Genomic DNA, 12,912 nt, shown 5'->3' with positions numbered 1-12,912 from the left:
AAAAATACAAATAAAAATACATTCTGGATAGGCTACACCTGTATAAGGTTTGAATTAAATTTGCAAAGCATTTGTGAAAACTTGTATAATTTCCGTTATTTGAATAGGCCGACCCTAGTCTATTCTCAATCAAAGTGCAAATATTCTAATAGACTGGCCTTTTTTTAGAAAACATTTTGAAATCATCAAGGTTATTTGGTTAGGCCTAGTTAATTTGCTATTTTTCTTTTTGGCCTGTTCTGAGATTGACTGAGGCTACTCTCATCCAGCAAAAAAGAAGAAGTTTATGACAGTCATTAGCCTACTTTTTACCTAGTGAAAACAACATTTAAAAAACCCATGCCAGAGTAGTAATATTCCGTCATACACTGATCATTTGATGTTGCCTGGCCTACATTCACTGTGGATGCAAAGGTAAGGTCACTTACTGTCAGAGAGCCCTTTTTGCCACGGACTTTGAACAGTCAGGTTGAAGCGGGTTTTCCCGCCCCTGCGCTATATAAGCAGCATGCAGGACCTCTCCAGGTAACCAGGTAGCTCAAGTGAATTCCCCTTTTCATAAGGACTGCTGCAAAAGCCTACTCCTCCACTTCAGGTGCGTATTACTACCCTTGATACTCCACATTAGAAACAAGACAAATTCAAGTAATATAGCAACAAAAGAAAATCACAACAAACAAAGATATGTTAGGAATTGTTACCTATAGCTGTATGCGCTTATAGCCTCAATGCTTATTATTTTTGTTGACACTCAGCTTCACACACAGTTTGGTGCCAATGACTGGCCGAGCTTGTTCTCAAGTGTGCTATTTTTTGCAGTTTTTACCTGCTTTCTTTTTTTTGTCAAATGTTGCCCAGATAACGATGATAATAACTAGTATTGATATTATTAGAATAATTGGTATTCATCGTATTAGTTAGCCTAGTAGTATGCCTATTTTGCCACTATTGGAGCCTATTGTTGTTTGAGATAACTCAATTTGATCCTTGGAAAAGAAGAACTTAGAGAGCTTTACTGATTACACTTTTCTTACGGTTTTCTTGAGGATAGTAGGCCCCTAGCCGACAGTCATATTTGTATGTCTTTGTGGACTTTATCAATGTGGATGTGAAAAGCAACATCACGATGAGTTATTCCCATGGAATAATTTACCATCATTGAAAGGAGAAATTCTCATTTTTTTGTAACATCTTGTGACAGACACAAGATTGCTTGGCTATGCATTGGAGGATGAACAAATAAACATTTCAGGAACTCTTTAATAGAGGGTTCAATATAAAAGGACTGTGTTTTCGTTTCCTCTGAGAATAATAATAATAATTATATATAATAGATTAATTCAAGAAGAATTAATCTGTTTAGCCTTATTCCGATATACTTTGATGGTTTGCCACAGTACACGTTCTTCATGGTTTACCTCAAAGTAAAGTACATCATATTTGCCGTAGGGCAATGGCTCCTCGTCCAGAAGTCAGAGATACCTCTTCTCCCACTCTTGGTATGTACAGTTGGCTACTCCTTACTATCTATGACATCCATACCTCATCACCAGGCAGCACCACACACAGAGGCAACATCCACTCACAATTATCCTAATCTCACAGATGATGCAGATACGGCACCCAAAGACTCAGTCGTCCTGCCAGCATATTCTACAGAGGACAAGTATGAGGATGACCCCTGGAACCTCCCTGAACRGCAGGACAATGGACTCAAGTGGTCAGGTGAGATAGATTATGGTTGTTTCTCAAATGGCACCCTATTCCTAACAAAGTGCACTTCTTTACCCTTCACTGAGATAAACATGTAGGCGTTTTAAGTGAGAAGCTGTGTGACTACACCAACCAAAATCTGGTTCCTCATCCAGTCTCATCTCTCTCTTTGGAAACAGAGTTGGATACCAAAGGGAAGGTTATGCGGGTTCTGACTGCGATTGTCAAGTTCATTCTGCTGGTTGGATTTCTCTACATGTTCGTTTGCTCTCTAGACGTTCTGAGTTCTGCTTTCCAGCTAGTTGGAGGTAACATTAAACCCTGCTCTCTCTCTCTCTCTGTCAGAGTTGACAAAATGAATATTATGGTTTCATATCTTACTGAATTTTTGTTGATGCACGTAATCCAATCCAATCATGTGATATAATATAGAGTCAAAATCAAATCAAAGTATAAAAGCGTATGTTTGTTGTCAACCAGGTCCTGATAAGGACCTACTGTATTTGTCACTTCTTAGGTTTTAACTCTACTAATTTGATGCTACTCTAATATTCACATGTTGATGACGTTACGCAATATTATTCACAATTACAATTGTCCTGTCATTCCATAAAAAAATATCTAAATATGGGATGTTTATGGATATGAAAGCGTTTATGGAACGTTTTCATGATGAATTTGGCCTTACCTTTGCGCTGTGTCTGCATAGGTAAGGCAGCTGGGGACATCTTCCAGGACAACGCGGTGCTGTCCAACCCTGTGGCTGGCCTGGTGATTGGAGTGCTGGTCACAGTGTTAGTCCAGAGTTCTAGCACGTCCTCCTCTATTGTGGTCAGCATGGTGTCTTCTGGATGTGAGTATACACACACATACAAGTACACATGCACACGCATGCACACACACACACACACACACACACACACACACACACACACACACACACACACACACACACACACACACACACACACACACACACACACACACACACACACACACACACACACACACACACACACACACACACCACACAACACACACACACACACACTCTGTATCTTTATCATAGTGCTGGAGGTCCAGTCTGCAGTGCCAGTCATTATGGGAGCCAACATTGGAACCTCAGTCACCAACACCATTGTGGCCATGATGCAGGCAGGGGACAGAAATGAGTTCCGCAGGTACATCTAACTGAGTAACTTTCTAAAGATTCATAACACTACACTGCTTGAATTCAGGCATTATATTCACTGGTAGTTACTGATAATGTATTTAAATGACTGATTTAATTGGATTCTTATTGAGCAGGCGTTTATATATCTATTGCTGTACGATAAAGAATGTGACCTACACACTTCCTTCAACCTAAAATAAGTAAAGCAATTTTGTGTGGAAGTTCAACCCTTTTTTACATCAGATACAGACACAAAGCACGTCAGTAGAACCAAGAGAAAGCTCCCTTTTCACAGCGGATTGGACACAGGCTGTTTAAATGGACAAAATGTTGATTTATACATTCACAAATTTTACACATTTTGACTATCACTAATGTCATGATATTTTGGGTGAAGTAATAAAGAAGGTCAATTCACTATGATATCATCAAATTTGTACATGGACATGACTACATTATTCAAAATATTGCCTTCTTGCTCGATTGATGAATACAGCCATAGCAAAACGGCTGTCAGTCAGCTCATAACATTTCTAAACAGCCTCAATTGATAGAAGTATACTTCACAATTTTGGACCATAAAAACAACATTGTAATTTGCTGGTTGGTAGTGAGCAACTTGTCTGGGAAATAAAATATCAAGCTTGGTAAATTGTGAGCTGTGTAACCTAGTGTTATTTCCTCCAGGGCGTTTGCTGGTGCCACAGTGCATGACTTCTTCAACTGGCTGTCTGTGCTAATCCTGCTGCCTCTAGAGGCAGCTACTGGTGTCCTGTACAAACTCACCAAGATCGTAATCGACTCCTTCAACATCCAGGGGGGAAACAACGCCCCTGACCTGCTCAACGTCATCACCGACCCTCTCACCGATGCCATCATAGAGGTAGGATCAGCATTTTACCATCGCAATTCATGTGATTAATCCCTATATTAAATGTGAGGTGGATCACATTAGCTTGACTAATTCACCTTATAAAGCAAAATACGCAATATGAGAAGTGAAAGTTATTAGAATGTATTTATATAGCTAGCAAGATACAGTACCTATACAACCCTGAAACATGTCCGAAACATTTATGAAACATCTGCTTAATATTACATTTGAGTTGGTGAAGAAGTTTAGTAGGTTCTTTAACTAGTCTGAAACCTTTATTTTCCTCTAGCTGGACAAAAATGTAATCAGTGACATTGCCACCGGTGACCCAGCAGCCAGAAACAAGAGTTTGATCAAAATCTGGTGCAAAACAGAGAAAATCACGGTAAGACGTTTAGATAAACGATGACCCTGTCACCAGTGTTGGGGAAGGTACTCTGAAAATATAGTTTACCAAGCTGCCAATTACTTCACACTGGAAGAAGTTAAGCTACATTAAAGCTACCCTTAAGAAAAATATAGTTTGCTGAACCAGATGTACTTTGAAAACGACTTATTGACAAATTATTATATGTAAATCTCTACAAATTGCAAGACAGATCACTTTGGGGTCATAATAACAGAATGTGTAATTTAGCCTATTGAACACAAAGATATGTTTCATGTGAGAATTAGAGAGGTCTGATGCAGAACGAGAAAGGAAATGATTGCGTACTTCACTTTATTTTCTTTTAGCAAAAAAAGTAGTGTGTAGTTCCAGTAGCTAGTTACACAGTTAGATGGCAATAAAGTAATTTACTACAGAAAACACTACCTAGATTTGAATATAGTTCTACTACCGCCAAGCTACTGCAAAATGTAATTCAATTACTTGTTGAACTACATGTAGTTCACTACTCCCCAACACTGCCTGTCACACCAGCAACACAGGAGGTTGGTGGCACCTTAATTGGGGAGGACGGGCTCGTGGTAATGGCTGGAGTGGAATGGTATCAAATACATGTCATTCCATTAGCTCGGTTCAAATCAAATCAAATCAAGTTTATTTTATATAGCCCTTCGTACATCAGCTAATATCTCGAAGTGCTGTACAGAAACCCAGCCTAAAACCCCAAACAGCAAGCAATGCAGGTGTAGAAGCACGGTGGCTAGGAAAAACTCCCTAGAAAGGCCAAAACCTAGGAAGAAACCTAGAGAGGAACCAGGCTATGAGGGGTGGCCAGTCCTCTTCTGGCTGTGCCGGGTGGAGATTATAACAGAACATGGCCAAGATGTTCAAATGTTCATAAATGACCAGCATGGTCAAATAATAATCAGGAGTAAATGTCAGTTGGCTTTTCATAGCCGATCATTAAGAGTATCTCTACTGCTCCTGCGGTCTCTAGAGAGTTGAAAACAGCAGGTCTGGGACAGGTAGCACGTCCGGTGGACAGGTCAGGGTTCCATAGCCGCAGGCAGAACAGTTCCAGCCATTATTATGAGTCGTCCTCCCCTCAGCAGCCTCCAATGACCAGCAATTACTAATCAGATAGTCAAACAATGGGCTATTTTTATAGGTTTGTGATGATTGATGATTTACGAGTTTTCCGACAGTAAAAACAAGATAACTTGTAGTATACGTGAGAGTGCTATCTCTTAAGCTCTCTTCTCAGGGTTAATGTTTGATAGATCTTGTAGTTTGGCCAGAGTGATTCTACTTATAAGTTCCAGTGCCTTACTGATACTATATCATGTTATCATGAAGGTGGTATTTTCTTAATAAAATTCTGCTTCTTTACTAGTCATAATGTCATTAAGGTCATTGTTTCCATAAGTTTTGATTACTTAGTGATAGCCATAATTACTGTGCCTTTTGTCTGTATTGGCTTGTGTTTTATCAGAGAGGAAGAGGCGAAGCGAGAGGGTTTACTCCGACCAAAATCTGTCCATGAAAATAWGGAATTTTTGTATGGAGATCAATGAGAGAGGGTTGAAAAAGTCATTGCTAATTTGCTACGTGAGGCTTATTTGATCAAATACACATTTCGTAATGGATAGGTTGTTACGAATACACTGATATAAGTGGACACCTGCGGTATTTCAGCAGCCTTGAAAAAAACGACTTTATATCGGAGTTGTGCCTGTTGTTCACATGCGTATCTGCCCTCTCATAGGCTAGAATGGTCTCACAAGATCACGCCTCCTCCTGCCTGCCTTCCATCTTCGAGGAGATGCATTTTCATTGTTAGAGCGGTCACTGGACTATCTGGTCAATATAATAGATCATCGTTGTTTTTATTCTCTTCTGTTTTAGACTCTTGTGAATATAACAGTTCCCTCAGCTGCCAATTGCACGACCGGTGCCCTCTGTTGGGTGGAAGGCAACAAGACATTGACCCAGATAAATGTCACTGAAACAATCAATCTAGAGAGATGTAAGTACAGCACAATCACTGAACAGCCCATGACCCTACAAAGGTCTTTACAGAGCAATTTGAATTGCCAGATACGCTAAACCAAAATTCTGTGAAACCTGAATCCCACCCCCACTGCCAGACAAGACCACATGATACAAGGACAATGACTTCCATTCAGTCTATAAAGTGACTCGGCACATATCCTCATCTCACCCCCTCTGCCTGCTCAAATACCCTCCCCCACCCTCTCCACCTGCTCAAAAGGCCCATTCATCCTGGCCAGCTGAGGCACCTGAGTGGCCCAAGGCCAAATGACGGGCCAGCGCTCCCAAGTCTGACACAGCCAATCAAAATGAATACCTGTACGCTTGGATCTGAAATCAGTCAATCAATATAAGGGAAAGGGTCACTGCTCTCATTATGACTTGGACCAAATCCTGTTGTAATGTAACCCCCTACATTGGGTCACCACATGTCAGAGCTAAGTGTAGAAGCTATGGGGGAAAAAACATGTTGACCAGTCAAATCAAATCCAACTTTATTTTTCACATGCGCCGAATACAACAACTGTAGACTTTACCATGAAATGCTTACTTACAAGCCCTTAACCAACAGTGCAGTTCAAGAAGAAGAACATATTTACCAAGTAGACTGAAATAAAAAGTAATAATAGAAAGTAACAATATAAGTATAACGATAACGAGGCATATACAGGGAGCACCGGTAACGAGTCAGTGTGCAGGGGTACAGGCTAGTTGAGGTCATCTGTACATGTAGGTGGGGGCGAAGTGACTATGCATAGGTAACAACCAAACAGTGAGTAGCAGCAGTGTACAAAAGGGAGGGGCGGGGGTGTCAATGTAAATTGTCCAGTGGTGATTTTATGAATTGTTCAGCAGTCTTATGGCTTGGGCGTAGAAGCTGTTGAGGAGCCTTTTGGTCCTAGACATGGCGCTCAGGTACCACTTGCCGTGCGGTAGCAGAGAAAACAGTCTATAACTTGGGTGACTGGAGTCTCTGACAATTTTATGGGCTTTCCTCTGATACTGCCTATTATATAGGTTCTGGATGGCAGGAAGCTTGGCCCCGGTGATGTATTGGGCCATTCCCACTACCTCCTGTAGATGCAGAGCAGTTGCCATACCAGGCGGTGATGCAACCGGTTAGGATGCTCTCGATGGTGCAGCTGTAGGACCTTTTGAGGATCTGGGGACCCATGCCAAATCTTTTCAGTCTCCTGAGGGGGAAAAGGTTTTGTCGTGCCCTCTTCACGAATGTCTTGGTATGTTTGGACCATGATAGTTCGTTGGTGATGTGGAAACCAAGGAACTTGAAACTCTCGACCCGCTCCACTACAGCCCTGTCGATGTTAATGGGGGCCTGTTCGGCCCACCTTTACCTGTAGTCCACGATCAGCTCCTTTGTCTTGCTCACATTGAGGGAGAGGTTGTTGTCCATGGCACCACACTTCCAGTTCTCTGTCCTCCTCCCTATAGGCTGTCTCATCGTTGTCGGTGATCAGGCCTACCGCTGTTGTGTCGTCAACAAACTTAATGATGGTGTTGGAGTCGTGTTTGGCCACGCAGTCGTGGGTGAACAGGGAGTACAGGAGGGGACTAAGTACACAACCCTGAGGGGCCCCAGTGTTAAGGATCAGCGTAGAAGATGTGTTGTTGCCTACTCTGGGGGCGGCCCATCAGGAAGTCCAGGATCCAGTTTTAGTGGGAGTTGTTTAGTCCCAGAGTCCTTAGCTTAGTGATGAGCTTCGTGGGCACTATGGTGTTGAACGCTGAGCTGTAGTCAATGAACAGCATTTTCACATAGGTGTTCCTTTTGTCCAGGTGAGAAAGGGCAGTGTGGAGTGCGATTACCATTCTTCCTATCTATTCCATAAAATCTGTGGAAGTCATGTCAGGATCGAAAAATGACCTTCTCACTAATCGTATTACCTTCTCTCTAAAATCACTACATTTATTACCGTCTTTCTAATCTCACTAAAGTTTAATTACCTTCTCTCTAATCTTTCATTGTTGTCGCCCCTTTGTCCCATTTAAATCTTCAATAATATTTGGCATCTTCCCATGCAGGCAACCATATCTTTGTTTATGCTAACCTGCCTGACCTGGCTGTGGGCCTCATTCTGCTGGCCCTATCCCTGCTCATCCTCTGTACCTGCCTCATCCTCATTGTCAAGCTGCTCAACTCCATGCTTAAGGGACAGGTGGCTGTGGTCATCAAGAAGGTGCTCAACACAGGTGAGCAGACATTTGGCTATCTTTTCAATCTACTCAGAATGCTGGTAGAACATACATCCTGTTTGATAGTCAGCAGTGGTACATTTTGATGTTTGATGAGCAACACTGGTAAAGCCACGCTGCAGCTTGAAGGTCACCTCAGGTGCTCTGGACCAAGATCAAGTACAACTGTGCTGTGATCCATACAGTCACTTTGATGTTGATGTTGAAAGTAATCCTAACGTTCACTGTGGTCACCAAGCAAATGCTTAACCTGCTGTGTCTTGTCTGTTCAGACTTCCCTTTCCCCTTTGGCTGGGTCACTGGTTACATTGCCATCATGGTCGGAGCAGGAATGACCTTCATTGTCCAGAGCAGCTCTGTCTTCACCTCTGCAATCACGCCCCTTGTTGGTGAGTAGTTTTTTAGCTTCTATCTATCCACTTACCTTTAGCTGTCTCCAATTGCATCCAAARCTACTGACTAATGTAGAGAGCATATACTCAAGTATTATTTCAGTATCATGTAATTGTTCTCTCAATTACCCAACAGGTATTGGTGTTATTAGCCTTGAGAGAGCTTATCCCCTGACATTGGGCTCAAATATTGGCACAACCACCACTGCTATTCTTGCTGCTATGGCTGCTCCTGGAGAAACACTGGCCAACTCACTGCAGGTTTGTTGTAGTAATCATTTATTTTCATGGCAGTTTCATATTGCTCTCTGTCCACTCTCCCCGTATGCATCAGTGTTATTGAAGTCTTACTCACCCTGTTTGCATCTCTTCCTCTCCAGATTGCACTGTGCCATTTCTTCTTCAACATAGCGGGGATTCTGCTGTGGTACCCCATCCCCTTCACTCGGATCCCCATCCGCTTGGCCAGAGCCCTGGGGAACCGCACAGCCAACTACCGCTGGTTCGCAGCGATCTACCTCCTGCTCTGCTTCTTCCTCATGCCCCTGACCATCCTGGGGCTCTCCCTGGCCGGCTGGCAGGCCCTGGTTGGGGTGGCTGTACCCATCGTTGTCCTCGCCATCTTCATCATCGTTGTTAACCTGATGCAGGCACGTTGTCCTCAGTACCTGCCCAGCGGGCTGCGTGACTGGGACTTCCTGCCCCGCCCCCTGCACTCCATGGCCCCCTGGGACCATGTGGTGATGTCAGGCATGGCCTTCTGCAGCGCTCGCTGCTGCTGCTGCAAGTGCTGCCAGAGTACTGAGGATGAAGAGAAGGGTTTGCAGGAGAGGAAGAAGAGTCTGGAGATATATGATAACCCAGTCCTAACCAGAGACGATGAGCCGCAAGAGACCTCCAAGGAAACTATGAAAGCTACACAGCTCTAACGCAGTTACCATATCTATCTGTAAGACATATATAACCTATTTGTAACATGTTTGTAATTCTCCAAGTTTGCTTTGGCTTTATGGAGTTAACCACTCTCTGTTTCGGTGATATTGTATCATGTGGTGTAAGCCTGAACAGGGCAACTGCACATCTTGTAGGATAACATCACCAAAAAGTGAGTGTCCACTGTATATACACTGAGTATACTAAACAATAGGAACACCTTCCTAATATTGAGTTGCACCCCCACCCCCCTGCTCTTTATGACATAGACTGACCAGGTGAATCCAGGTGAAAGTTATGATCTCTTATTGATGTCACTTGTTAAGTCCACTACAATCAGTGTAGATGAAGGGGAGGAGACCAGTTAAAGAAGGATTTTGAAGCCTTGAGACAATTGAGACAGATTGTGTATGTGTGTCATTCAGAGGGTGAATGGGCAAGACAAAATATTCAAATGCCTTTGAACGGGGTATGCTAGTAGGTGCCAGGCACACTGGTTTGTGTCAAGAACTGCAATGCTGCTGTGTGTGTCACACTCAACAGTTTGCCGTGGGTATCAAGAATGGTCCACCACCCAAAGGACACCCAGCAAACTTGGCACAACTGTGGGAAGCGTTGGAGTCAACATGGGCCAGCATCCCTATGGAACGCTTTCAACAACTTGTAGAGTCCATGCCCTGACAAATTGAGGTTGTTCCGAGGGCAAAAGGGGTAGGGGGGATGCAACTCAATACCTGGTCATTACGTTTCGCAGATGCTCTTATCCATAGCAACTTACAAGAGCAATTACGGTTAGGTACCTTACTCAAGGGCACATCAACAGATTTTTCTATTGTTGGCTCGGGGATTCAAACCAGAGAACTTTCGGTGTCTGGCCCAACGCTCTTAATCACTAGGCTACCTGCCGCCCTGTGATTGATAACGCATAAATGTAAGCTAAAGGATACAGTAGATTGGTCACCCCTGGAGGGTTGTGCTCTAATGCTGTAGCTAGTTTATGGGAGGTTGTATAAATATATACAGTACCAGTCAAACGTTTGGACACACCTACTCAATCAAAGTTTTTTTTTTAAACTATTTTCCACATTGTAGAATGATAATGAAGACATCAAAACTATTAAATAACACATATGGAATTACGTAGTAACCAAAAAAGTGTTAAAAACAAATCAAAATATAGTTTATATTTGAGATTTTTCAAAGTAGCCACCCTTTACCTTGACGACAGCTTTCCATACTTCTCTCAACCAGCTTCATGAGGTAGTCACCTGGAATAAATTTCAATTAGCAGGTGTGCCTTGTTAAAAGTTATTTTTTGGAATTTATTTCCTTCTTAATGTGTTTGAGCCAATCGGTTGTGTTGTGACAAGGTGGGGTGGTGTACAGAAGATGGCCCTAATACTTTAAGACATGATTACTTTGAGACATGAAGGTCAATCAATAAGGAACATTTCAAGAACTTTTAACATTTCTTCAAGTGCGGTTGCACAAACCATCAAGCACTGTGATGAAACTGGCTCTCGTGAGGACCGCCACAGGAAAGAAAGACCCAGAGTTACCTCTGCTGCAGAGGATAAGTTCATTAGAGTTACCAGCCTCGGAAATTGCAGCCCAAATAAATGCTTCATGGAGTTCAAGCAACAGACACATCTCAACATCAATTGTTCAGAGGAGACTGCATGAATCAGGCCTTCATGGTCGAATTGCTGCAAAGAAACCACTACTAAAGGACACCAATAATAAGAAGAGACTTGCTTGGGTCAAAAAACACAAGCAATGGACTTAGACCAGTATACATCTGTCCTTTGGTCTGATGAGTCCAAATTTTAGATTTTTGGTTCTTTGTGAGATGCAGAGTAAGTGAACGGATGATCTCCGCATGTGAGGTTCCCACCGTGAAGCATGAGGGAAGAGGTGTGATGGTGTGGGGGTGCTTTGCTGGTGACACTGTCAGTGATTTATTTAGAATTCAAGGCACACTTAACCAGCATGGCTAACACAGCATTCGGCAGCAATARGCCATCCCATTTTGTTTGCGCTTAATGGGACTATCATTTGTTTTTCAACAGGACAATGACCCAACACACCTCCAGGCTGTGTAAGGGCTATTTGACCAAGAAGGAGAGTTACAGAGTGCTGCATCAGATGACCTGGCCTCCACAATCACCTGACGTCAGCCCAATTGAGATGATTTGGGATGAGTTGGACCACAAAGTGAAAGAAAAGCAGCCAACAAGTGCTCAGCATATGTGGGAACTCCTTCAAGACTGTTGGAAAAGTATTCCAGGTGAAGCTGGTTGAGAGAATGCCAAGAGTGTGCAAAGCTGTCATCAAGGCAAAGGGTGGCTACTTTGAAGAAGGTTACTTTTAAGACTTTTTTAGTTACTACATGACTTTTTTAGTTACTATATGTGTTATTTCATAGGTTTGATGTCTTCATTATTATTCTACAATGTAGAAATAGTCATAATAAAGAAAAACCACTGAATGATTAGGTGTGTCCAAACTTTTGACTGGTACTGTACTACTGATAGTAATATGTGAAATGTATCTGATGTGCTTTTGGACAGTAGCCACCTGGGCAGGACTTTGCCCTGCATCCTTTGACCCATAGATATTTCACCTGGGAGACCAGTCCTGACTATGGTGCTCAAGCCAAGGTGCACTTCATGAGTAACTCATGGTGATAGTACTTTATAGTTAACTACTAAATCAATTGGTACAAATGGCAGCAGATCAGAAAACCAAATACAAGGTTATCATTGTTATGTTTTCTCAAATAGGCCATTTGCACGTTACCAATTCAATCTATAATTTCAGACTGTATGTGTTTATCGCTAAAAACAGGTCAGGTGGGCTTTTGCCTTCTAGTTTGGGGTAGATATTAATACATAATAATCCATACTGGTCTCATAGACCAAAGAATGTATACATACCATACGAAACATAACATATCATACTAAATGGAGTGTCTCAGATTTACTTACAGAATGATATAAAATGCTATGAGAGCACATTGCAGAATTGGAAAATTGTTATAATGGGTAGCTGATGCTGTATCTAATGAGTTGATAACAGAGTCTTTGGGCTTTATTCGATCACTTAAGCATTACAAATTGTGTGATAGAAATGTGAAGGTAATTTCCCATTGAGGATATATGCAGCGTTTACC

General features: G+C 42.3%; 1 protein-coding gene across 1 annotated transcript; it reads left to right on the top strand.

Annotated features, from left to right (window-relative positions):
- Nucleotides 1-528: 528 nt before the first annotated feature.
- LOC111971893 (sodium-dependent phosphate transport protein 2B-like) lies at nt 529-11,889 on the top strand. The gene is made up of 14 exons (XM_023998679.2): nt 529-595; nt 1,450-1,499; nt 1,606-1,725; nt 1,893-2,021; nt 2,423-2,566; nt 2,783-2,894; nt 3,575-3,770; nt 4,051-4,146; nt 6,055-6,175; nt 8,245-8,412; nt 8,688-8,804; nt 8,944-9,068; nt 9,188-9,756; nt 11,810-11,889. The coding sequence occupies exons 2-13, from the start codon at nt 1,454-1,456 to the stop codon at nt 9,734-9,736; spliced, it is 1,923 nt and encodes a 640-aa protein (XP_023854447.1). The 5' UTR covers nt 529-595; nt 1,450-1,453; the 3' UTR covers nt 9,737-9,756; nt 11,810-11,889.
- The last annotated feature ends 1,023 nt before the right edge of the window (nt 11,890-12,912 follow it).

This window comes from Salvelinus sp. IW2-2015, linkage group LG13 (genome assembly GCF_002910315.2).
Source record: "Salvelinus sp. IW2-2015 linkage group LG13, ASM291031v2, whole genome shotgun sequence".
Lineage (NCBI taxonomy): Eukaryota > Metazoa > Chordata > Actinopteri > Salmoniformes > Salmonidae > Salvelinus > Salvelinus sp. IW2-2015.
This window is presented reverse-complemented; position numbering and strand designations above follow the sequence as displayed.